The sequence below is a fragment of the Camellia sinensis genome, chromosome 6 (genome assembly GCF_055761805.1).
Source record: "Camellia sinensis isolate YWXY chromosome 6, ASM5576180v1, whole genome shotgun sequence".
Lineage (NCBI taxonomy): Eukaryota > Viridiplantae > Streptophyta > Magnoliopsida > Ericales > Theaceae > Camellia > Camellia sinensis.
Window position 1 is genome coordinate 115,940,122 of NC_138966.1, and position 27,218 is coordinate 115,967,339.

Genomic DNA, 27,218 nt, shown 5'->3' on the forward strand with positions numbered 1-27,218 from the left:
CAATCCAACAAGCGGTTTGGGCCAATTGTAAGGCTTCCTAGTAGCATTTTGGTGGTTTTGGTTCAGGTCGGAAACAATCTTTTGAAAAATGGTGGTTTTGGTTCAAGTCAGAAACAATCTCCCCATATATTTGGCACTGCGTAACAACATATTACAATTTACAAAATGAAGAATTTCTGAATACAAGCAACATATTATGGACACAAACGGAGCAATCCCTGTTTAGATCTCCAAATACTTCTCAATAGTAGCAGTGAGTGTGGACTTGGGCACAGCACCAATGATGCTCTCTTTTCTCTCCCCATTCTTGAAGAACAACACTGTTGGGATACTCCTTATACCGTACTCCGTCGCGATGCTTGGGCAGTCATCGGTGTTGAGCTTGTAGCATAGGATTTTCCCCGCGTACTCTTTCGCCAATTCATCCACCACCGGTGCTATCATCCTGCACGGTCCGCACCATGGTGCCCAGAATTCAACCAGTACCGGGCTTTCGCTTGCTATGACAAGGTTTTTCCAGCTTGAATCTGTCACCACTTGAACTGCAGATTTTGACAGAGCATTTGAGTTCATCAAGATGGTGACAAATGAACATTTTCACAATACTTTTATTTTTCCTGGGGGAAATTTTGAGAAGCACTGCTTCTGATCATGGTTTCTTCGATTCTTACCAACAGTGTGAAAATGTCACAAACTAGCCCCTTTTGTTTTGTTTTCAATGTCATATTCTATTCATTTTTTTTTTTTTTTGGGTGTTAGATAGCTTTTGAATTTCAAAAATAATTTGTTGTGTTTTCTCAAGTGAGTTATTTTGACCCCTTTTTTTCATAAATATTTCATCAAATTTTATTTATTTATTTATTGTATTTCTCAAAAAAATAGATACACACTGAAAACAGATAATACTAACCATACAAATATAGTGCATGAAATAGGCCATGCAGCAAACTAGATTGTCTTGACATGTCAGTGCTACTGACAAATAAAAACCAACCACATAACATAACATACTTGAGAGAATCACTTACTTCTGTAAAAATTTTCTAATTAAAAAATTATTAAATAATTTGGTAGTACCAATGAAGATCTAAAAAAACACAATAGGCAAATCATCCTTTTTTTTCTTTCAACTATCCAACAAAAACAAATTTACCATTGTATCACACTTAAAATTTTTCACAATGTCATTAGTTACATGAACAATATCCCATGAAAAATAATTAAAACTCACGACTAAGATCTAAAAAAACACAATAGGCGAATCACCCGTTATCTTTCAACTATTTAATAGAAACGAGTCTAACAATGTATCATACTTCAAATTTTTCATAACGTCATTCATCAGACGAATAATAACCCATGAAAAATAATTAAAAATCACAATTTTACTAACCTAGTACGTACGTGTCAACTTAATTTTCTTATCCTATTATTATTAGTGAATTGTAAAACTCAAATTATGAATTTTTATTGTTTTTTTAATTTATATATATCTCCCCCAATTAATCCAATTAGGAGAGTTATCTTTATACTTCTTTCGTCCCATAATAATAGTCTTTTTAGATTCTAACTTTTTAATAGAATATGAAATTATTGCTATGAAATCAAATCAAAATATATTAATTAATCATTATGCCTCTTTTATTTTCAATATTCAATATATTTATAATTACTTTTAAAGGGTAGTTTTAAAATTTTTTGGAGTTTTATGTTTTGACTTTTCTGAATAAACAAATATTTTGTGACATTCAAAAAAGAAAGATAGACAAACAATGCGGAACTGCCTCGTTTTGCAAGAAATAATTTTGACTTAAAAATCAAAAAATTAGTATCTTAATAGCAGAAATTATTGAATAAATTATCTTTTATTACGTCACGTTCAATAAAATCACATGCTACTCTTGCGGCGTTTTAAGAAATTGATAAAAAATTAATTTTTAAAATTTTTCTCTGTGACTTTTTTAGTTTTTTATGTGAAAAAATAAAAAGGTAATATAACCAAAAAAATCAAAAAACTAAAAAACTGATTTTTTACTAGCTTTTCAAATGGTGCCATGAATAATTACCCAACAATTGAAATTCTCGAGAAAGGAGATTACCTTCCACAGCTTCGCGGGCCTTGCAGATGATGCGCGAACTGCGACATCTGCGATTGAAAGATGGAGCGAAACCAGAGTGTGAGGAAGAAGACAATGATACAATACTATTGGAAACCTTAGGAGGAGTGGAAGGTCCTCCTTTGCATGATGAAGTTGGCAAATGAATCTTTTCCTTTGTATAAAATGGATGCTGTACAACACCCCCTCCTCTCCCTGCAAACACTGTGCTTACTTGAAAACACTTCTCCACTGACATTTTTACTTCCCTCTCTATCTCTCCCCCTCCCTCTCTCTCTCTCTCTCCTCTTTTGTGGGAATGGGAAGAATGTGGCCTTTATTTGTTGAGCAAGAGACTCACACAGGCTTTCTGTGATTTTATTTTATTTTTTATTTTATGTATAGGGCTTCTAATTTTTCTAGTGTTGTGTTGGTATTTATCTAAATTTGGATAACCCTTTCAAGAATGTGAGGTTTTTGAGGTGGCTCAATTTCTTGTGGATGAAAGTAAAGTAATGGACTCAACCCCATAAAACTGAGAATTCCAAAATGACCCAAGATTTTTTTTTATCCCCCATATTATGATAAAATCTACTTTATTCTTTAGTTTATTTGCCCTTTACTCTTCTTACGAGTTCCTTTGTGATTTTAGATTAAAATATGGATAATTTTACTATCATTCTACCTTATTACACTAATTTTTTATTTACACTTTATTCAAAAATTATTTATATCTCTTTGCACGCTTTATAATTTCATTTCTACTTGCATCTCTAATCTTCAACTTCGCCTTACACTCTATCTTCAAATGCTACCTATTCTATCACCTCCAACCACCACCTTGCAACTTTCAATCGCCCTTGAAGCCGCCCTACCACCTAACCACCACCTTCACAATCCTATTTATCTTCTTCTTCTTCTTTTTTCTCATTTAATCTTCTCTATTGCACATCTCCTTACAAAATTGTGAATCATAATATTTTAATCATAAAAAAAGTTAATGAATGAAAAAATGATGATAAATGACCCGTTGAAAAACAAAATAATGAGTTTTTATTTTAAATTGTCTTTTAACATTTTCGAATTGAATCTGGAGATGGTTGTTCGATTTTTGCTTGATAAATCAGAACTGAACAAAACTAAACAGTCTGGAGCCCCACTGCCAAACAAAAACCAAATCGCACAGACAACCACTATTGAACAAAATTGAAACATTTTTACATACATTGCCAAACGTATAGACCCATTATGTGTTGGAAAATGGCTTTGTAAAATCTTATTTTTTGTTAACTTTGAACATTAATTAAGGTAGGACCCAAACCTTATTTTTAACGTTTTTAATTGGGTTCATATTTAATGCCACATAGTGAATAATATCGTGTATTTGGTTGTTCAAAACCATTTCCGGATGAATGTGAATTCAATGCACATTTTTAGGTTCATGGATATGGCTTTAAGTGGGTTTTCTACACATTTGTGAAATGTGATTGTCCCACATTAGAAAGGTTTAAGGATTTATATGGGTATATAAACTCTAGTTTGTGATACTTGGGATGGGCCCCAAGGGGTACCCAAGTTTGTAGAAGGGTGAGATTATGGGTAAAGTAGGGTAAACCCATTGGACCCAAAATAAAAATCATATGCACGCGACCGCCGCTGTTCGGTCAGGTGAGTTTGACTAGGCTTGGGCGCATGTGTGAGGTTAGGTTGGGCTTGTCCGACCCAATATAGGTAAAGTGGGTTAGATCCATTTGACCCAAAACAAAAATCACACGTTCGCGTCGCCGTCCGTGAGGTTGGGCTTGTCCAACCCAACATTTATCTTTTTGGGCCAAAAACATTTGTATTTTATTTACTTATTTTTTTAATTTTGGTTTCAAAATATTTTTTCCTCCACCCAAATAGATTTTCCTTTATTCGAACAGGTTTTCTATTTGTTGAAATTCCATCCAAGCAGGTTTTCCACCTGTTGAATTCACTCGAACAGGTTTTTGTACCTGTTGAATCTGTCCGAACATGTTTTTCTATCTGTTAACACCTGTTCAGAAAAGCCACCAATTTTCTATAAATAGTCTGTCATTCCAGTAATTCTTTGGATCCAATTTTTCAGAGCATTTCTTTTTTTTCCCTTCTAGTCGTTCTCTTGTCTTCTACATCTATCCATTATTTAATCTTTACGAAGAAAAAGAGAGAGTTACAACAAAGCTTTAGTTCGCCAGACTTGATTTTGTAGTGCTGCAAATCAAGTTTGCATCCTGAGAAGTAGACACCGGTAAATCTCGAAGCACCAGGGCGATAGTGAAATCTACTTTAAGGAAATAGTGTTCAACAAAAGTCTCGACTTATAAATTCTGTAAACATTTAATTCTGAAATTAATTTATTAAATTATTTTCTGGATTGTTTATTTTATTTAGTCGTTTATTTTATTTAGTCATTTAATTTACACACACAACCATTGGGGAATAATAATCTTAAAGTAGATTTCTATTTTTTTTTTTTTTGTGTGTTAGGCAGACGAATATTTTGTTTTGAGAAATTAAATAGTAGTCATATACTGTTTAATTTCTTAAATAGTAGTAATATACTGTTTAAGAATTTCTTTGATAACATAGTAGTCATATACTATTTATCATTGGAATTTTGTTATAAAATATTATTCTGTATATTTTGTGTATAAATTCTTTTCTATATAAATTTGTGATTGGTGCATTATTATTTGGTCAGAAATATGAATACTAAAACAAACAGTACTGAGACTATTCGTACTCCGGCCCCCACACCTGTTGTGCCAGTAATGACTCCAGCAGTACTAGTAAATCATAGGGAGAAGCTAGAAAAATTCAATGGAAATGATTTTAAAAGATGGCAACAAAAGATGATGTTTTATCTTACAACATTGAATTTGGCTCACTTTACTCATGAAAAAGCTTCGGCACTAAATGAGGGAGAAACTGACCGGCAAGTGGTTGCCGCAGTTGATGCATGGAAACATGATGATTTTCTGTATAGGAATTATATCCTCAATAGGTTGGACAATACACTGTACAATGTGTATAGTGTCGAAAGCACTACAAAAGAACTATGGAAATCTCTAGATCATAAATATAAGATAGAGGATGCCGGTACAAAGAAATATGTTGTCGGCCATTTTTTGGATTTTAAAATGATAGATTCCAAGACGGTTATTAGCCAGGTTCAAGATCTCTAATTAATTCTTCATGACATACATGCGGAAGGGATGGTTCTTAGTGAATCTTTCCAAATAGCGACAATCATCGAGAAATTGCCACAATTCTAGAAAGAATTTAAGAATTATCTAAAGTATAAGTGCAAGGAGATGAAATTAGAGGAACTAATAGTGCGACTTAGAATTGAGGAGGACAACTGTGGTTCCGACAAGAAATCAAGAAACCATGTCATGCAGGCTAAATCAAATGTTGTGGAACATGGACAAGGGTCAAAGTTCAACAACAAGAAACGAAAGCATGATGGCAATGGTCCCAAACAAGGATCCACTAGTAAGATCAACAAAGGGATCAATAACGAGTTCAACAAGAGGTTCAAAGGCAAGTGTTTTGTGTGCGACAAAGATGGACATCGTGCTAAGGATTGTCGCGTTTGCAAGGATGAAGGGAGTTCAAGCAAAAAGCCAGCAAAAGCCAACATAGCCGAGGATTTTTATCTTTCCGATGGAGTGACAGGTATCAATCTTGATGTAGTAGTCTCTGAGGCAAATTTAGTGGGCCATTCCAAGAAGTAGTGGGTGGATACTGGAGCAATTGGCCATATCTGTGCAGATAAGAAAATGTTCACAACCTACAAAGTGGTGGAAAGTGGGAAACAACTTTTTATGAGAAACTTCTTCATATCAACTGTAGAAGGACAATGAAAGATTGTGCTGAAAATGACCTCGGGAAAAGAACTCACTCTTAACAATGTACTCAATGTGTCGAAGATTCGCAATAATTTGATTTCTGGGTCATTGTTGATCAAGAACAGGTTTTAATTAGTCTTTGAATCTGACAAGGTTGTACTCTCCAAGAATGGAATATATGTGGGGCGAGGTTACATAAGTGATGGGCTTTTTAAGCTTAATGTATTAATTGTTGTACCAAATTTGGCTATTAATAATAAAAACATATCTTCTGTTTATATTGCTGAGTCTTCTTTTTTATAGCATGGTAGATTAAGATATGTTAATTTTAAGTCTTTGCGTAGACTTGTTTCTTTAGAATGTTTACCAAACTTAGAATTTGATCCTAATCATAAATGTGAGATTTGTGTTGAGGTAAAACTCACTAAAGCATCATTTAATAAAGTAGAAAGAAGTACCGAACCTCTAAGTCTAATTCACACAGATATCTGTGATTTAAAATTTGTTCAAACTAGAGGAGGTAAAAAGTATTTTATTATTTTTATTGATGATTGCACTCGATATTGCTATGTTTACTTATTAAGAAGTAAAGATGAAACCATAGAAATTTTTAAGCAATATAAACTTAAGGTTAAAAATCAACTTGCTAAAACTATTAAGGTCGTGAGGAGTGATAGAGGTGGTGAGTATGATGCACCATTTAAGGAATTTTGTTCTGAACATGGTGTTATTCACCAAACCACTGTACCCTATTCTCCTCAGTCAAATGGAGTTGCTGAGAGAAAGAATCGAACTCTTAAAGAGATGATGAATGCCATGTTGATTAGTTCAGGGTTACCTCAGAATTTGTGGGGGGAGGCGATTTTGTCTGCTAACTTTATCCTTAACAGGGTACCCTATAAGAAAATCAATCAAACGTCTTATAAAGTATGGAAAGGTCGATGACCTACCTATAATTACCTTAAAGTGTGGGGGTGTTTGGCCAAAGTGACAGTCTCTAATCCTAAAACATCTAGGATAGGAGCAAAGATCATTGATTGTGTGTTCATTGGTTATACAAATAATAGTAGTGCATACAGATTTTTAGTTCATAGATCTAAAAATCCTGATATGCACGTAAACACTATTATTGAGTCAAGGAATGTGTCGTTTTCAAACATATTTTTCCTTACAAGGAAATTGACGAGACAAGTTTAAATAAAAGAACTTTTGATACTGCTATGGGTGGTAGTGAAAACCAAAATGATAATGAAGCAGATGAACCTAGACGTAGCAAGAGGACTAGGATCTCTAAATCATTTGGTCCAGATTTTCTGACATACTTGCTAGAAAATGAGCTTTAAAACTTCAAAAAAACAATGTTAAGTCCTGAAGCTCCATTGTGGAAAGAGGTTGTGAATAGTGAAATTGAATCAATTCTGTAAAATCATACTTGGGAACTGGTAGATCTTCCATCAGGGTGTAAACCTCTTGGATATAAGTGGATATTCAAGAGAAAAATGAAAGTAGATGGTTCAATTGATAAATACAAGGCTAGGCTTGTCGTTAAGGGATACAGGTAGAAGAAAGGCCTTGTTTAGTTTGACACATATTCACTAGTGACAAGAATAACATCTATTCGCATGCTAATTGCGATTACAGCTTTGTATAATCTGGAAATACATCAAATGGATGTTAAAACAACCTTTTTGAATGGCAAGTTAGATGAAGAAATTTATATAGAACAACCGGAAGGGTTTCAAGTTCCTGGCCAAGAGAAAAAGGTTTATAAACTTGTCAAATCCTTTTATGGATTAAAACAAGCTCCGAAACCATGGCATGAATTTGATCACATTATGTTTTTGGATGGTTTTAAGAAAGGCCTTGTTTAGTTTGACACACATTCACTAGTGACAAGAATAACATCTATTCGCATGCTAATTGCGATTACAGCTTTGTATAATCTGGAAATACATCAAATGGATGTTAAAACAACCTTTTTGAATGGCAAGTTAGATGAGGAAATTTATATAGAACAACCGGAAGGGTTTCAAGTTCCTGGCCAAGAGAAAAAGGTTTATAAACTTGTCAAATCCTTTTATGGATTAAAACAAGCTTTGAAACCATGGCATGAATTTGATCACATTATGTTTTTGGATGGTTTTAAGATAAAGAAATGTGACAAATGGATCTATGTTAAAAGCACAGATAAAGGCTATGTCATAGTTTGTTTTTATATGGATGACATGCTCATTATTGAAAGCAATAATGACATGATTAAATCTACAAAGAAAATGTTGAACAAAAAGTTTGACATGAAAGATCTGGGAGTAGCAGATGTAATTCTGGGAATAAAAATTACTAGAACATTTGACGGATATGTTTTATCTCAATTTCATTATGTTGAGAAGATTCTAGAGAAATTTGGAAAGCATGACGTCCGTCTTGCTAAAACACTTGTTGACATTAGTCTTTCTTTGTCAAAAATTACAGGTGCAGACATTTCACAATTAGAGTACTCTCGGATAATCGGAAGCTTGATGTACGTAATGAATTGCACTAGGTCAGATATAGCCTATGCTGTAAGCAAATTGAGTAAGTACACAAGTAATCCAAGGTTTGATCATTAGAAAACGATAGTTAAGGTACTTAGGTATCTAAGACATACCCAGAATTATGGCTTACATTATACCAAATATCCAGCAGTACTCGAGGGGTATAGCGACGCAAATTGGATATCGAATCAAAATCCATTAGTGGATACGTCTTTACTCTGGGAGGTGCTGCAGCCTCTTGGAAATCTTCCAAGCAGACATGCATAGCAAGGTCGATAATGGAATCTGAGTTTGTTGTATTAGATAAAATAGGAGAAGAAGCAGAATGATTTCATAATTTCTTAGAAGACATTCCAACATGGCCTAAACCTTTGCCAGGTATATGCATTCACTATGATAGTGAAGCAGCAATAGGACAGGCACATAATCATATATATAACGGTAAGTCTTAACACATTTGTTGGAGACATAATACCGTTAGGCATTTGCTCTCACATGGAATAATTTCCATAGAATATGTAAAGTCAAGGGAGAATATTGCAGATCCATTGACTAAAAGGTTTGCTAAAGAGCAAGTTTACCATTTATCGAGGGGAATGTCATTAAAGCTTATTACTTAAAAGTCGCCATAATGGCAACCCAACCTAGTTGACTAGAGATCCTAAGATCTGGATTCAAAGGGACAACTGAATTATAGATGACTTCATGTATCACTAAGGAGGTTTTTCTCATACCTATTTCTATAATAAGAAGAGTGATACTTGCAGTGTTAGTAGGATAAACTTTGCTTTTAATGATTCTTATAGCTTCGACATCCAAGTGGGATATGGCAGGATATTCTTAATAAGAAGTCACCTATATGATTGTGAATTGGGCCGGTTCTGTAAGAATTGAGAAAGTTAAAATCTCTAGAGCACTCATGAATTACCAGGTGTTGTTTAGAGCCAAAATGAACACAACCATAAGAACCAAACTATGTCTGCGGATACACTATGTGTAGTCTATTGTCTTGGCTTACACAAACAACTAAACAGTTCAAGGCATCACGTTCACTGGTTAGCCAGTAAGTTTGATAGACTTTCACTAGAGGAGGTTCAAAGCCAAAAACTGCCTATTTGATGTGATGTATCTTTTTAAAGTACACTTTCTTTGTTTGTATCTTGTTGCATGTCCATTATTGTGAATTCCATTTATGTGGGGGATTGTTGAAAAATGGCTTTGTAAAGCCTTATTTTTTGTTAACTTTAAGCATTAATAAAGGTAGGACCCAAGCGTTATTTTTAACATTTCTAATTGGATTCATATTTAAGGTCGCGTAGTGAATAACATCGTGTATTTGGTTGCTCAAAACCATTTCCAGATGAATGAGAATTCAATGCGCATTTTCGGGTTCGTGGATATGGCTTTAAGTGGGTTTCCTACACATTTGTGAAATGTGCTTGTCCTACATTGGAAAAGTTTAAGGATTTATATGGGTATATAAACTCTAGCTTAGGATACTTAGGATGGGCTCCACGGGATACCCAAGTTTGTGGAAGGGTGAGGTTATAGGTAAAGTGGGCTAGACCCATGGACCCAAAACAAAAATCACATGCGTGCGCCGCAGTCCGTCTGGTTGGGTGGACTGGGCTTGGGCTTGGATGCGGGTGCGAGGTGTAAAGTTGGATTGGGCTTGTCTGACCTAATGATTATCTTTTTGGGCCAAAAACATTTGTATTGTATTTATTTATTTTTTAATTTGGTTTCAAAATTTAAAATAAATTGATCCAGATTTTTTCCTCTACCCAAATAGATTTTTCCTCCACCCGAACAGGTTTTTCAGTTGTTGAATCCAGCCGATTAGGTTTTTCTACCTGTTGAATCTGTCCGAACAGGTTTTTCTATCTGTTGACACCTATCTAGAAAAGCCACCAATTTCCTATAAATAGCCTGCCATTCCAGTAATTCTTTGGATCCAATTTTTCAAAGCATTTCTTATTTTTCCCTTTTAGTTCTCATCTTGTCTTCTGCATCTGTCTATCATTTAATCTTTAGGAAGAAAAAAAGAGAGTTATAACAAAGTTTTGGTTCACCAAACTTGATTTTGTAGTGCTGCGAATCAAGTTGTAGTCGTTGCATCCCGGGAACTAGACGCCGGTAAATCTCGAAGCACCGAAGCGATGATGAAATCTACGTTAAGAAAATTGTGTCCGATACAAGTCTCGACTTATAAATTTTGTTAGCATTTAATTCAGAATTTAATTTATTAAATTATTTTGTTGTTTATTTTATTTAGTCATTTAATTTACACTCACACAACCACTGGGGAATAACATTATGTTCTAGCATCCTATAACTGGACACATCTTGCACGTTCGACAGCCTAGAACTAGATAAATGCCATGTATTTGGCGAACTAGAATTGAACGGCTAGTAAAACCTGTATCAACGAAAATGTATAACAAAAATTTGGAAGGGTGACAAGGAGCTACCAAAAGTAGGAGAAATGGTATTTTAGGGTTGAGAGAGGACTATCAGATGTGAGAAAAACATAAGGAGAAGGCTACCGGAGGTAAAAGAAGAATGGAGAAAAGAGAGCAGTAGTGAAGGGTGGTAGATAAGGTGAGAAATTGTGTTCAATTCTTAGGATTTGGAGATCAATTGATAATTTTACAGAGATGACAAAATTGTAATAAGAAAATAAAAATGGAAGGGTGTAATGGGCTTCTTTTGTGGTGTAAACATAATTACCCTTAAAATGCAATGTTAATAAATTTTAAATGACAAAATTACCTTTATATTTTCTTCTTACTTTTATCTACTCTTTCTCAATTGGTAATACAATTTCTTTTCTAAATTTTCACCTAATTTTAAATTTAGTCAAATATTAACTTAATTAAACTTAAATTTGAGTCAAATACTAAATTAATTTAGAATTGAATTTTTATAATAATATGTACAATTAAATAAAATATATTAATTAATAAATATCTAATAATTTATATATCTAAATATCTACTAATTTAGTTAAGTTTTTGGATGACAAGATGAAGAAAGTGTATTTTTATTTATTTTTTTAACTTTAAAATTGACTTTTGATTGTGTTGAATAGAACGTGTTGACACTTCCGTCTGTTTCGATGATTTTTTAACAAAATTGAACAAAATGCTAAATAGTTAAAATCACAATTAGACTCTTTGTCTATTATTGTTGAAGCATATGAAATAAAATATAAACAAGCTAGACAAGGGGTTAAATGAATGTTAGTTCTATTTTCATTCTATCATTTATTTCCGTACACATTGTTGTTTCATTTTTTCAATTACATTTATGTTTGTCAAATGAATTTTTAAACTCAGGCCTCGTTTGGGAACAGGCTAATTTAGTAACTTTTTGGCTATTTGGCTAAAAAGGTAGGTAAAAAAAACTTGTATGTTTGGGATAACTTTTTGGCTAATTACGAAAAGATGTGCAAAAAGTAGAGAGAAAAGAGAATCTTTGACTTTTTGGTATGGGTTGTTGACTTTTTAGCTAAATTAGTAACTTTTTGACTAATTGATTAAAATAACCTCTTGCCAAACGAGGCCTTAATCTTTTAATAAGCACCTCTACACACCACCAACCGTGGCCGTAAAGATTCTTCCTCTATCACCACGTTTTTTCATCTTTCTATCTTTACCAATTAGCTACCATCACAATCCCCCTATAGTCCCTCAAACCCTACTGCCTCACCACCCCCCTCGTCCTCCCACAACCCACCACCCTTGCGATATACTACCCTTGCAGCCCATCTCATAATGAGAGGGAAATTTAAGATTACATATATTAACTATCTTTGTTTTTTTTTTAATTTTTTCTCAAGAAAAATAAATATGAAATTACACATCTATATGTATTTATTTAAATGATCCGATTCAATTTAAACTAAAATAATAATTATAAAAATTATGAAACCGAATCGTGAAATACAAATGCTGCATTGAAAAAATCTAAATCAAACTGTACAATATACAATGAATTGAACCAATTTATAAATTCATGACTTAAATTTTTTGGCGCAAACCCTATTTATACCCAAAATTAGGTTAATTAGCACCTGGTGTAGTTAGACCCGACCCATATCATCAACACATTAATATTAACCCCAAAAATTCCATGTCTAGACAGACAATTTAATCAACAGACCACAGAGTTACAAACAACAAAAACTCGAACGCAGCCATATTGATCATGCCTTCTCCGAACCACAAATTCGAAACCGAAGCTTCTGAGGAGGAAGATAAATCCACAAAGAATACTACTTTCTTTGACATCTACGGTCCACAAGTACTCTCCTTTTTTCTCCATCCTTCATTTATGTCTAAATTTTTTTTACCATTTATGCATACACTTGTATATATACTTGGCATTTGATTGATTTGTTTTTGTACTGATGTTCATTGTTAATTTTTTTTTTTTTTAATCACAATGTTCTTGGTTAAACTGGGTCTTTGAACAAATTAAAATTACAATTCATGTAAAGTGCTCAGTAACCTTAGTTAAAACAAGTAAAATTAGGTTTGGAAGTGCAAAAGCTGATTGGGTAGGATTAATTAGCTTTTTTTTTTTTTTTTTTTTGGCTGATTATATGCTTATGGTACTTATGTGTATGCATACATATATTTATGTAGGGATGGACTGAGGATTTTAATTTGAAGGGGGGTCCAAACAATGGTGTAAACACAAATTTTATTCAATGGGTTTGTCAACAAGTTATCGTCAGCGTCAAATCTTTTGTTGTATAGAACTTCTTAAAATCAAATTTCACACCATATATTGTAAGACTATCAATTTCTAATAACATAGAGAAGACTGATTAATTCAAACTTGTCAAATTACACTTAAAAAAAAAAATTAGATAAATTTTCAATACCAATTCATCAAATAATGCACTCAGTTTGTAGAAACATATAATTGAACACTTTTGAATAATGTCATATATAGGGTTTGTTGAATATTTAAGGGGGCCACAATGTGGCTCTGTCCATGTAAATATATATTTGTTAAGCAAAAAGGTAAAATTGAAATGATAATTATTGATATTAAAGTACCATATCCATTAATTGGAAGGATAAGTAATGGTCTGTTTGGTTGCTTGGAAACCGGAATAAATGCAATGATCGGAGACTTAAAACTCCATATTTTCCATTATTTTGCTCTTTGTGGGGTTAAAAAAAAAAAATGGATTATTTGTACAAGTATTTCTCTTTGGTGTGATTTACATTTGTTATGGATCAGAAAGGAGAACCAGAAAACTTATTTTTCCTTAATTTACAGCTTTCTGATAAACCAAATAGTTCTTAATGTGATTTAATTTATTTGAATTTTCTTCCCTTAAGTTGCTGTTAGGTTGTGAGAATTTAGATATAGATATACCCATTGAATTTCTTAACTAGAGTTTATGAATGTCGGCCTGGAATTGGTAAAGAGCTATATTGTTGAGATTGCCAATGTTTAAAGTGGCAATAACTAAAGAACTTATGGAGCTTTTTGTTAGTTAATTCTGACGGAGTACTAAAATAGCAATTGAATCATCATATTGTTATTGCTAATTCTGCCACAGGAATTGCTGAAACTGCTTATTTGGCTGCTTCCCTTGTCCCATTGATTGGTTAGCATTTTTCGAATGATTTCTCTTGCTTTGAGACAAAAAATTGAAGTATCTTTCACAATAAATAACTAGAAACTACTTTTAAATTGGCAAAAACTGCTAAATAGTTTGGCGTTGGGATGTGAGCTTAACATTAACTAATTAAGGGCAGTTAATTTCATCCACCAATGATGTTATTCTTGGTTGGTTGGACATGGATTGAACTCGAGTTATGCATGTCATGCAGGGGAAAGTAGATGTTGTTTTTAAGGCACCCGAAGCTGGTTCAACTTTGAATTTGCAAGTGGGTAGCACTAACTGTCCAAACTTCTGGAAATTTTAATTGGTGTGAGAATTACAATTTTTGATTGGATTTTTCATGATGAAGCAGGACGTTCAAGGACTTGTTATGTGGGTGCTAGCTGAAGGATTCATGCCATCATGGGTTTTTATCAAGGTAGTGAACACATAATTTTTCTTTACCCCTAACTTTTACCTTTAATTTAGCACCTAAATACTTAAAATTAATATATGTACAAGATTTCTGGCATGTTAGATTTCGAACACCCTATCACCTTTTAAATGGCATGAATTTTATTTCTTTTTCATGTAGAAAGCCTATAATGTTTCTTCTACCTTTTAAAGACACGAAATTAACTTCTCATGACCTTTTGACCTTTACCCACCATATGATCAACCAAGGGCTTTCTAGTGCTGTCTAGCATCATTTAATTTTGGTGGAATACTGAATATGGACTTGTTCTGGATAATCTACTGCTTCACACCAAAATTTAAATTTATTCATCTTCAGGGTTAGCTTGGAATAAAAATATTGTGCAATATGTTTACCCGAATGGAAGTTAATACTGATGGTTCTTCTCTTTCAAATTGACAAATTTTTAAGAATTTGATTGAAATTATGCATCGTTTGTGTAATGTGTTATACTATTTACAATGCCATGCACATGCTGGAACTATGGCTTATAGATTTGCAAAAGAAATAATTTTGTATGGCTACTGAAATAGCATTATTTTGATTTGCAGAACAAGCCCCTGATTCCAAAAGTGGTTATGCTTTATGTCCCTGGCCTTGATGCAGGCTTGTACTTATCACAGTCTAAAATACTTAAAGGTTTTAAAGACTGTTGTGGTATTCCAAGGCCAGTATTGGCTCTTAGGTTGGTAATTACTATAATTGATTAATTTCTTCTTCTTTGTTTATTTTTAATGGCAAGTGTTGTGTATTATATCTCTATTCTGTAATTATGGTTGTTGGTGTTTCTTCTGTGCTAGCTGTGTATCAGATGGAATGCACACTATAGATGCACTCCTTACATGCAAGTTCAAAAGAAAAAGGGATGGAGCTGATTCAGTTTTGAGGAAATCTGCCCAAACATCCGAACAAGGTCTGTCACTAATTTTAATAAATATCACTCCTGATTAAGGATACTTAAAACTTCCTATGGTCATGAAGAAATTAGTTGGCTTATGAGGTTTATTGGATTTTTTATTAGGATGATGTAGGATGCAGCCCAAAAAGGCTATATCCTGCAATAAAATATGGTGGATTAGGGCTTCGATGTACAGGGTTTATTAATGGAGAAAGAAAAATTGAGGTTTAGGATGGGTTTTTGCTTGAATTTGGTCGAAGGTTAGGCTGGATTCTGGTATGAAATGCTTGCAGGAATTTCCAGACAGGAGAGAATATTCTAGGGTTTTAGAACTGGAATGGTAGGGTAATTAGGTTATATTTTTTTAGTATCAAAGGATAAGAGTTTTGGAGTCTCGCCTAGAGTAATTCTGGTCACACTTAGAATAAATCTATGGAGGAGAAGGAGGAGGTGGCTTCTAGGATTCTCACCTAGAGTAATCTGGTCTCACTTAGAATAAATCTATGGATTCTCACCACTGAAAAGAGCAAAATCTGCAGACAAATATTATTAACAAACTTATCGAATGTTAGCATTGCAGTTATTATTATCAATTAGGGGAACCGGTATTCTAGGTTTATACAGAATGTTGGACTGAAAATGGAGAGAGATAAAGGGAATAGATTTTTTTATCACTTCCATTCATCACACTATCACAGATTGTTTTATGAAGCAATTGGAATTTGCATGCCATGTGAAGACCTTATACATTTTCCAAATGATTAATAAGTTGTTATTATCCCCATTATGCAGGAGGTTTTAGTTCTGGTTCCGAGAATCCATCATTTAGTGACCTTATGAAAGATATACCATTCCCTATTACGTACTACACACTTACAACAAAGCAATTAGAAGATAATGGATACTTCCATGATCAACCAGGTGACAGGAATCTTATATTTGATTTCCTTTTTCATTTATACATTTGTATTATCAATGTAATTCATTTTCTTATGTGTATATATATTTTTCCGGGGAAATTACAAGACAGTGGGAAGTGGGGAAATTATTTACCAAAAGGTGGGGGGTGCAACTTTTTCTGTGGTTTCTTTGCTTAGAAAAAGTTGCACCCCCAGGTGTTTGTAATTATTTTTGGTCTTCTACACTTATTTGTAATTTCCCCTATTTTTCTCCTATACTGGTTTACTCATTCGGTAGATACTTAAGTTCATATCTACAAAATGCAGGTTTTCTTTCAACTCTTCCTTCTCCTCCAGGAAATCCTGTCCATGACATTTTGGCTCTTGACTGTGAGATGGTAGGGCCACAAGTATCAATCATTACTTCCAAAGCTTCCACTGCATAGAAGTTTACCAAAAGTTGTTGTGCTTTTTTTTTGTTGTTTTTTTTATGGAAGTTGTATCTGTTACTTAAATCTCAAGTAGTTTTAGTGTTTGGTTTACTCAAATCTCACTTTGTTAATGAGGACAAATAGCACATATATGCTGTCTTCACTGACAAGTGACAAATATGTCATCAATCTACTTTCAGACTATGATTTATTTAATTGTGAAATGTCATTCTTCAATTTTATATTGGTCAATCTTTCTTCTTCTTTATTTTTTTCCTTCTTCTTTTTCCGGTGTTGTTAGTGCATCACCAGTGAGGGGTTCGAGCTCACAAGAGTAACACTGGTTGATATTAAAGGACAGGTATGCCAAACCCATTTTCCTAGATACCTTTACTTTGCTCCATTTCTCTTTTCGTTTCTAGATTTTGGGTGGAATGGTAAGGGTTAAGAGATTCTTTCCTCCATGTTGATCAATTTTATCTCACCTAGATGTTTCTATATAATTGTCTAATTGTTTTCCAGTGTTGTTTAAATCAGTATGCACGTGTACATGTATGTTTACTTAGTAGACAATTGTTTATTTTTATTTTGATAATTTTGCTTTTCATTTAGTGCTTGGCTTTAATATCATTGACTTGTGCCTTTTATTACTCTTGAGGTTTTGTCAGTTTTTGTATATTATTTATCTCACCTTGATTCTGCCACAAACGTTACAATTATTTTTCTACCTTTTTTTTAATTAATTAATTAATTTATTTTTTTGATAAATAACCAAACTTTATTAGAAAAGCATCAAGAAGATGCAAAGAGATACAAAACTCAAAGCCACCAGGACACACAAAATTAACAAATCAAATCCTCCGCAAAATCTAAAAAAACCAAAACATCAGGATTAACCGATTGTGTCACCCAACTATACAAAACCGTAAGAAGGTGACTCTCTAACCAAGGGACCGAATGAGATACCCCTTGGAAGACACGCCTATTATGCTCCAACCACACCAACCATAGAATACAATGAGAAGCGAGCATCCATGCCTTCCGACGCCTCCTCCCAACACGACCCCCAGCCTAGCTTTGTAGAACTTCCTTAACTAAATGCGGCTGCACCCAAGTCAAGCCAAAGGTTGCAACAACAAGTATCCATAGACGGGAAGCGACCGGGCAATGAACCAGCAAATGGTCCACCGGCTCCGCATCGGCACAATACAAGAAGCACCAATTGACCAAAAAACAAAATTTTTTATTTATTTTGTTTTCATTTTTATATATACAAGTGATTGCATTAAAATGTAAGAAGTATAAAGGGGATGCCAACCATGTGAATCAGGAAATCAATCAAAGAGCCCCAATAGCGCCACAAAAAGGTGTACTTCTTACAAATCTAAAACATCAGCAAAATCCAAATATTGGTCTAGATTAGGTCGAACATTCCCCTCCCGGGAAAACCAACTATACAAAATAGCTACAAAATGACTCTTCAGATTCAGACTATACATAGCCTCTTCAACTCCACAAAAAGTCCTATTGTGTGCCCCCCAAATGATTCACAGTAGGCATACAGCCTTTCTCCTCCTCTTTCCTACCCTGCCACCCCACCAAGCATTCATAAAGTTCGCTATTCCTCTAGGGAAGGTGCCCTAAACACTCCAAAATAAACAAGACTCAAATCCCACATCTTGCTTACTGCCTTACAACGTAAAAGCAGGTGCAGACCATTCTCCTCATCAAACATGCACATGCAACACCAAGTGACTATTACATGATATCTTTGAATAAGATTATCAATGGTAAAATTTTTCTTATGAGCTGCATTCCAAACAAAGAAGGTCACTTCAGATGGAGCTCCATCTGACCAATCCCCTTTCTACGGGAAGGATGCTCCATCGTCAACTAGGAAAGCTCTAAAAATTTCACCTCAAACACACCACGATATGAAGGATCTCAGCAAAAAGCATCGTGGTTTTCTTCAAAAGCAGGAAGCTCTTTAGGAGCTGAAATAAAGCCAAAAAGCTCTTCCATGTGGAGTTTGGCAATGTGCAGCTTGTGTTGTGATTGTGATTTGTCTGGATCGATATCCTGATTTTTTTATAATTTACTTGCTGCATAATTAGTATTTTTGGGGCCTTGCGCTTATTATTAATGTTTTTCTTGTATCTTTGAGTAATCCTATTTTTCATTTCTCACAGGTAGTTCTAGATAAACTGGTTAAACCATCAAATGCTATCATTGATTACAACACTAGGTATATTTTTCTCTCTCTCTCAAATTGCACTTTCTTTCTCTCAAATTTTATAATTTGTTTTTGGTTAAGCATGTTTTTGGATTATGCAGGTATAGTGGAATCACAAGTGAAATGTTGAGTGGGGTGACCACGACTCTTGAAGATATTCAGGTTTTTTATTGACTCATGTTCCTTCTTTTTATGCTAACTTTAGATACCATGTTGTGTCTACCTGCATAACAAATTCTAGAAGAACTAGGACATGAATAATGTGTGCAATGCATGTGCCTGTGTGCTGTATGCTTGCTCAACTTATAAACAACTATTATGGTTGTCATGGATTTATTAAACATTTCATGTTTGTATTTTGTAATTTCAAATTCCATGTAAGAAAAGTAACGTTATACATCTGTACTAGATGTGACATGGGTACTTTCATTATTTCTCACTTTAAATCATAAATGTTGTTTCTTAATTTATTTACAGTTGCTTCCTATTTTCAGGAAGATTTTCTACAACTAGTCTATAAAGAGACTATTCTAGTTGGGCATTCGTTGGAGAATGATTTGTTGGCATTGAAGATATCTCACAATCTGGTGATTGATACAGCAGTGTTGTACAAGCACCCCCGTGGTGGATCCTACAAAACTGCACTTCGTGTGCTCACCAGAAGATTCCTTTACAGGGAGATACAGGAGTCGGGAAGTGGGCATGATAGTATAGAAGATGCAAGAGCTGCTATGGAACTGGCATTGTTAAAGATCAGGCATGGTAAGTGATCTGCCTTCTTTATGCATTTACATTATCAAAAAGTTGCTTAATATCAGGTGTTAACTTGTGTTCACATTAAATGTTGAATAGGATATTCTTGACCTTAATGGAGAATTAAATTAATGCTTAAATCATTGCTTAAGATCAAGTCTTTACGTCTTTGCATTGTAACTTGTAAGTTGAGCAGGATATTGAAAAAGTTGATTAATGTTGCACTGAAAGGGTTGATAGTTGGAAGGTGATTTTTATTTGTTAATTTTTTTAGATGATGGATCACTTGTGTGTGCATCTTAAGAAAGGGTATTTAGAGTTGATCAATCATTGCAATTGTCGTCATTGTAGTCACTGTCCTGATTTGTGCCAATTCTGCGACTATATGTGGGCATTTATGCCTCATGTTAGCTCGTCACTGTTATCATAGCTATTCAGATTATCTAAGACCTACGCAAGAATGGTTCCTCCATTTCATATTTTTTCGACCTTGGCCTTCTTGAAGTGTTACTCTAGTATGAGTTGCATAAATGTTTCCTACCACCTCATTCCATAACCTTTTGAGTCTTCATCATGGTATTAGTTACCCTTTCCCCACCTTTGGTCCTTTGTGGTGTCTTTTACTTATTAGATTTAGTGATTGGAGTACATAGAAAACATAGGTAGACATTGTTCTCCAAAAAGAAACATGAAATGAAGATAGTCAAACTAGAGTAGAACAAGCAGTTGAAGGGCAAGCAATCTCTAAATTGAGGCTGCATCTTCCCCTCATGCAGTCCATGTACCCCAAAACATCTAATATATATATATATATATATTTCTTTCCATTTCTTTCCATCCAGAATGCACTCCAAACATTGAAACTTTTCCAATTTGTCATTTATTTGACGATATTTGAGATTCCTTGTCTTTGATTATCTATGCTGCAAAGACTCCTTTTTCTCTTGTGAACTATGGAGAAACACTGGTTCCCCTGTTGTCTCCTTGTGTCACCAAAACTTTGACTGAGAAGTTCTGTGTTGAAATTTAATGTATAAAGAGAATTGTATTATTGATTGATATTTTTATTGATTTATATTACAATGATTCATGATTCCTATATATAGAAGAGGGTGAGTGTGTAGTAGGTAAGGAGTAGGTGTAGTGGAGGTTGTAGTGGGTTAGGTTTAGTGGAGTAGGTTTAAGTGGGTGAAGTAGGTGGAGAGTAGGTGGATTTTAACAGCCCCCGCAAACTCAAGGGGGATAGGAACTAACCAACTTGAGTTTGGAGAGAGTAACAAAACAAGAAAATACACAAAAATAAAAGAGGATAGGTGACACTGTATGGTCGTGTCAGACCATTGGTGAAGACACTGGATGGTGGTGTCATAACGTTGTAGAGGACACTGTATGGGGGTGTCATAACGTTGTAGAGGACACAGTATGGTGGTGTCATAACGGTGTAGAGGACACTGGATGGCGGTGTCAGACCGATGTAGAAGACAGTTTATGGGGTCATGTCGGACCGTTGTAGCAGACAATGCTGTGACAGTTGTTGTGACAGTTTACGGAGTCTTGCTGGACCCTTGTAGAAACTAACCGGAATCAATGTCGGGACAGTTTACAGAGTCTTGTCGGACCCATGAAGGAGCTAACCGGAATCAATGTCGGGACAGTTTACTGAGTCTTGTCGGACCCATGAAGGAACTAACCGGAATCAATGTCGGGACAGTTTACCGGAATCAATGTCGGGACAGTTTACAGAGTCTTGTCAGACCCATGAAGGAGCTAACCGGAATTAATGTCGGGACAGTTTACAGAGTCTTGTCGGACCCATAAAGGAGCTAACCGGAATCAATGTCGGGACAGTTTACAGAGTCTTGTCGGACCCCTAAAAAGTCGCACCCTCAAAAGGTGTGCCCAATCTTTCAAAAGGCGTGCCATCAAAAGGCGTGCCCAATCCATCAAAAGGCGTGCCATCAAAAGGCGTGCCCAATCCATAAAAAGACGTGCCATCAAAAGGCGTGTCAAGTTGTCGGCGAGCGCCGAGCGGCTCATGATGCGCGTGTCTGCCTCTTCGTCAAGGTCTTTATAAATCGAAGCGGAGGCTGAGGCTGAGGCTGAAAACCCGCTAAAAAACTCTGAAAAAAACTCTTCGTGTTGCTGAGAGAGATAGTTCCTTTTGCTGAGAGAGTGTCTCTAAGAGCTGCAAATCTTGAAACACTCTGTAATACTCGGTTGCCCAGAAAATGGCCTCTTCGTCCCGTAGTCTGCTCACTCTCTTTCCAGACCTCAATGAGTCAACAAGAGAGAGAACTGGTGCGGTGGCCAGTGAACCTCAACCAAACACCTCTGTGTTTGCTCCGTTGAACTTTCCGATGCGGTCAGTGGAGCAAAAAATGGCGGTGCAAACTGATATTGAGGCCAATCAGTATACTCTGAAGTCATGTGTGGAAACCATGACTGCGGTCACAAACTTGTCGCACCGGCTGCAGAGCAGGACAAATGAGGTGCAACAGTTAAACTCCCAGCTGGCTCTGCTCCAACGCATGTATAAGGATGCGCGAGCAGAGATAAGTGTGCTAAAGGCGGAAAACAAGGAGCTGAAACGGAAGGCCACCGTTATGTTTCGATTTGGAGGTCCGCCATATGCTGCAGTGGAGGAGTATGGGGGAGTAAACGTGCTCGGTGGCGTGGAAAACACGGAGGCAGCACCGGCAAGGGCCGCCCAGGACGGAGGCAAAAAGAAGAGACCGGCGGCAGAGTAGTGGAAGTGAGGTCTGTGGGTGGCCGTCTGCAGAAAAGAAAACAAATCTGTGGGTGTTGTGTTTTGTTTTGTTTTGTTTTGTTTTGTTTTTTTTTTTGTGTGTGTGTGTGTGTGTGTAAAATGGTGATCGGGGTTGATCCCTGAAATGAATAAAATATGGTTTGGTGTGCAAAGCTATATATATTTTTTATATTTTTGTTTTTGTTGTTTTTGTTTTTGTTTTTTTTTTTTTTTTTTTTTGTGTATTGTGAAAAAGGGAACACAAAAAAGATAAGAGAAATAAATAAAAATTCTATTTTGTAGTGAGGGAGGTGTAAAAGGTGATTAAAAGAAATAAATAAAGAAAGTTTAATAAAATATGAGTGAGTGGGTCTTCAAGTCTGCCAAAAGGAAGATGCTTATCACAGAGCATTATTGATTGCACCAGACAATAACAAGATGTGCAATTTGGGTATTTGCTTGATGAAGCAAGGGAGAATTGCCGAAGCGAAGGAGACTCTTCGGAGAGTAAAACCAGCAGCCATGGATGGCCCAAGAGGTGTGGACTCCCACCTCAAGGCCTATGAGAGGGCACAGCAAATGCTTCGAGATTTGGAGTCTGAAATGATGAATAAGAGCGGTGGAGATAGAGAGATGTGATGGAGGCTTTTCGTCTTCTGGAAGTTGCATTGCAACAGTCTGCAACAGATCACTCCACTGGAACCATTGGTATGGATCTCATTACAACTGGGGTCTCTGCAAGTGAAAGGATGAGAAGGGAAAATCTGTTATCCGCAACTTGCAACATAAGTATGGAGAAGATGCAGATTGGAGGGGCCTCTACTCGGTTCTTGGAGTTACTGGAAGAGTTGGCGTCAATTCGAGCTAGCAGTGGTTTGAGTTGCTGCAGTGGTTATTGGCGGTGATTGGAGAAGAGGTATGTGTTGAGGTCCGGCGGGCGGCCAAGGTGAGACTGCCGCCCGCCGGTGAAGCAAAATTACTAGCTTCTTAACCTTGCTCTGATACCATGTTGAAATTTAATGTATAAAGAGAATTGTATTATTGATTGATATTTTTATTGATTTATATTACAATGATTCATGATTCCTATATATAGAAGAGGGTGAGTGTGTAGTAGGTAAGGAGTAGGTGAAGTGGAGGTGGTAGTGGTGTAGTGGGTTAGGTTTAGTGGAGTAGGTTTAAGTGGGTGAAGTAGGTGGAGAGTAGGTGGATTTTAACATTCTGTATTGTTTCTGATATTCCAGCATTCTGAGCCGTACAATATGGTTGTGAATCAAGTATTAAATAATTTTATTCTTTCTTTAGGTACACATCCTCAAGTAATCCACTATTAATAATTTGACTTCTTAAATGGTCTTCGTCCTGATACTACTCAAGTGACTCCTGCATTATTCTGTGGCCATCCCTCCCTCAGTGCGCTGGCTTGACTTTTTTATGTATTCATTTGATTTTAGAGCATTCTTACTTTGTCATTGCAGCCACAGATCTTTTATTTTACAGCTCATTTAGGTAGTTATGCTTGATACAAAATTATAAAGCAGTGATATGAACCTTTTATCTATAAGGAATGAAATGGATGGTCAGTAGTGAGGGGAAGAAAAATGAATTTTATAATGTAATGTAGGCTGATAGCATGTGTTGCATACAATTATTGCTTCCAACTAAATATTGAGGAGTTTCTCAACCAGTGTGTATGCCTTTGACTCTAATATTTTGGAATTAGGACCAGATTTTGCTTCACCTCCATCATTAGCGCGGAAGAAGCTCCTTACGGTTTTAAGTGAGTCTGGCAAGGCCTCAACTTTGATTGATAATATTTCCATAGTGAAGCGATATGCTTCTGAGTCATCCCATGCCATTCCAGTATCTTCAGATGACAAGGCCCTTTTGAAGGCCAGTAAAGAGGTATAGTTTCCAGATTCTGTTTTTTAAAATTGTATTGTCACTCATTAATTTTCTCTTGTAATTGTTTTTTTACATTAAATTAGGTTACAAACAAAAAGGTACACTTTGTCTGGGCCCACTTTTCGGAATTAAATTCCTATTTCAAGAAACAAGCAGAGGACACAGAGAAGGTAAATGGAAGGCTTGCTGAAATGATATCACTGCTTACGTGCAAAAAGAAATCTACTAGCAGAAATGGCATCAAATACAAGGTCTCCTCTGAACTAAAGGACATTTTAAGTCGCTTGGATGCTAGAATCCAATGTCTCCACTCCAATTTACCAACAAATGCCATAATTGTTATTTGCACTGGTCATGGGGACACGGCAATCGTTCACAGGTATGTATTCTTTATTCCTGCATTGATTATTACTGGCTGTACTTTGTTATGATCTTTCCATTTTCACTCAGCTGTTTGTTTTCTGCTGGACTTTTGCTTGCATTGTGATGAGCAGCAGCAATGATGCCATTTTTGCCAGTTTCACCCTCATGTTTTTTGTAATTACAGTAATACTGTTTTATATATATGCATACCCATGTTATATTTCATTTCCATTATCCTACTAATACACCTATTATGTCCTTTTTCTAAATCTTTATTCCATTTGTATGATTTCCCTTGCATTTTTAATTGCAATTATGTCCTTTATAAAGTTTGATTCAACTTTTACCCTTTTAACTTCTCCCCAGTTACATTCTAATGTTATAAAAAGCTTTGTTTAATTTTTTTTTTTTGGACCAGCAACAAGAAGAAGAATTTTATTTTATTAATTGAAGGAAAAAGTACAGTTAAGGTGGACAAGGTGTCAGCTGAACAAAAGAAATAAAAAGAAGATACGGGAAAATATCTGTAGCTACATATGGCTCTCTAATTATTAGAAATAAAAAAAATAAAGGAATCTCTTTAAAATAGGATATTGAAGCCCAAAAACTAGCTAAATAGCCAATTTTTTTTCTCAGATGCCCCTAAATCATCATATTTATCCTCAAAAATTATCATTCCCTTCCAACCAAACAACCCACAAACCAACACTACTCCAAAGAGTCTGTGCTTCATCATTCGATCCCCCTTTTGATGATTACTTGAGAAGTAATAGCAACATTACCATTCTGGTGAAATACTTAAAACAATATAAATAACATTAAGGTGACAATGTTCGGATTTACTTTTTGTCGATGTGTGAAGACAGTGCAAGTGTAGTTGTTCAACTTGATCCCTTATTAGAATGATATCATGCACTACAGCTAGTAAACAGGGTGAAATTTTATATCATGTCCTCAACCATGTTAAGTACTGGAAATGAAAACAATTTATGTGATAAAAAGTGACAGATATAGGGCACTCTTTTAGTTGTTCCTCCTTCTGTGCCTTTTCAGTTTTGAATGTTTTATTAGGTTAGTAAGTTTTTGATGCGTTTCTCTCTGTCTCTGTCTCTGTCTGTCTCCCTCTCTCCCTTCTTGTACATGGATGAAGATTGAGGAAAATGCTTACACAGCAGATTGATACTGCTTTGTGCCGTGAGAAACTTGTAAAGGTCTTGGAAGAGCTGCAGGCCCAAGCTGAAGTAGGTTTGTGTTTTGTGGGTGTAAAACATTGAGTATCATTATGGTTGTCTCGGTCTTGCCTTCGAGGATCATCATCTATGTAATGTAGACAAGTGCTTATATACATACACCCCTGCTTTGAATATATATATATATATATATTTTGATTTAAACAGTTCATGAAAGTGAAGCTGAACAAATTTTGCATTTGCAAGGGACATGTGTTAATTGCTCAATGTTCCTTTTTGCAGTGCTTGGTTCATAAATTTGGGAAGGGATTTGGAAAGGATCACACACATTTCACCCATCTTTTCTCCTTCTCTTTCCAAATCCCTTCCCAAGTTCATGAACCGTATTTGCTCTTCTTTTTCTTTGTTATCATCTTCTTTTGACTTGTGTTACTCTTTTCATAGAAAAAGATATTGTGGTTTGATCTTTGTATGGGAAACAATCTCTAAGCTGATAAGGATTTTTCTTCTTTGCCAGTAGAGAACAAAATACACTAATATTTCTTGAGTTTTGACAAAAATGTACCGAACTTTAGAAGTTTGAAATAATTTTATTGTACTCCTGGAATGCTATTTAATTCATATAATACTTTGTTTCTTTTTTACCAATCTTTTGTTAGACTTATTGATTATCCATGTATACACACCACTGTATTTGTCTTACTAATGTATTTGTCTTACTAAAAGAGAAATTAGTATAATTGTGTGAAATTTAAGGGGTTTATTAGATTTTTAATTTTTTAATTTTTTTTTCAAACTTTAAAGGTTGATAATAGTATTCTAGTAGTACTTTCTTGGTGTTTTTATTGGGTAGGATTGTAAGGCCATTTCTCTTAGTTTTTGTTTGTTTGTTTGTTTTATTATTTTATTATTTATTTTAGGGTGGGAGTGGGGTGGGGTTGTATGTCCATATGGTTTAGTTTTTATTAAAAACCATTTCGCTTTGTCGTCTATCTGTTATTTGTTTGTTTTTTTTTTTTTTTTTTGAACAAGAAAAAAAAAAAGATGTTTCATGAGGGTATTATTGCATATGTGAACTCTAATCTTAGAATAATCAATTGTGGGTCAGACTTAACCTAATTCAAAAGAAGTGACTAGCCACCGGAACAAGATAGGAATGTACTAATCCTCAGTATAGGAAACAGAGTCACAATT

The 27,218-nt window shown here is 35.1% G+C and overlaps 2 protein-coding genes across 12 annotated transcripts; one reads left to right on the forward strand and one right to left on the reverse strand.

Annotated features, from left to right (window-relative positions):
• Positions 1-110: 110 nt before the first annotated feature.
• On the reverse strand, positions 111-2,596 carry LOC114310338 (thioredoxin). Of its 2 annotated transcripts, none has more exons than XM_028256297.2 (2): positions 2,100-2,596; positions 111-542 (listed from the first exon to the last, which is right to left on the reverse strand). In XM_028256297.2, exons 1-2 carry the CDS (start codon positions 2,353-2,355, stop codon positions 223-225), a joined length of 576 nt encoding a protein of 191 aa, XP_028112098.1. In that variant the 5' UTR covers positions 2,356-2,596; the 3' UTR covers positions 111-222. The 2 variants fall into 2 exon arrangements, with proteins under 2 accessions (XP_028112098.1, XP_028112097.1); XM_028256296.2 differs by having other exon boundaries at positions 111-548; positions 2,100-2,490.
• A 9,557-nt stretch (positions 2,597-12,153) lies between these two features.
• Positions 12,154-26,228, forward strand: LOC114310336 (small RNA degrading nuclease 5). Of its 10 annotated transcripts, none has more exons than XM_028256293.2 (15): positions 12,584-12,810; positions 14,087-14,134; positions 14,361-14,417; positions 14,505-14,570; positions 15,158-15,291; positions 15,407-15,519; positions 16,297-16,425; positions 16,731-16,801; positions 17,136-17,195; positions 19,024-19,079; positions 19,169-19,229; positions 19,562-19,829; positions 24,290-24,471; positions 24,555-24,850; positions 25,985-26,228. In XM_028256293.2, the coding sequence occupies exons 4-15, from the start codon at positions 14,523-14,525 to the stop codon at positions 26,106-26,108; spliced, it is 1,542 nt and encodes a 513-aa protein (XP_028112094.1). In that variant the 5' UTR covers positions 12,584-12,810; positions 14,087-14,134; positions 14,361-14,417; positions 14,505-14,522; the 3' UTR covers positions 26,109-26,228. The 10 variants fall into 10 exon arrangements, with proteins under 10 accessions (XP_028112090.1, XP_028112091.1, XP_028112095.1 ...); XM_082874575.1 differs by having other exon boundaries at positions 12,619-12,810; positions 24,296-24,471; XM_082874578.1 differs by having other exon boundaries at positions 12,650-12,810; positions 15,418-15,519.
• The last annotated feature ends 990 nt before the right edge of the window (positions 26,229-27,218 follow it).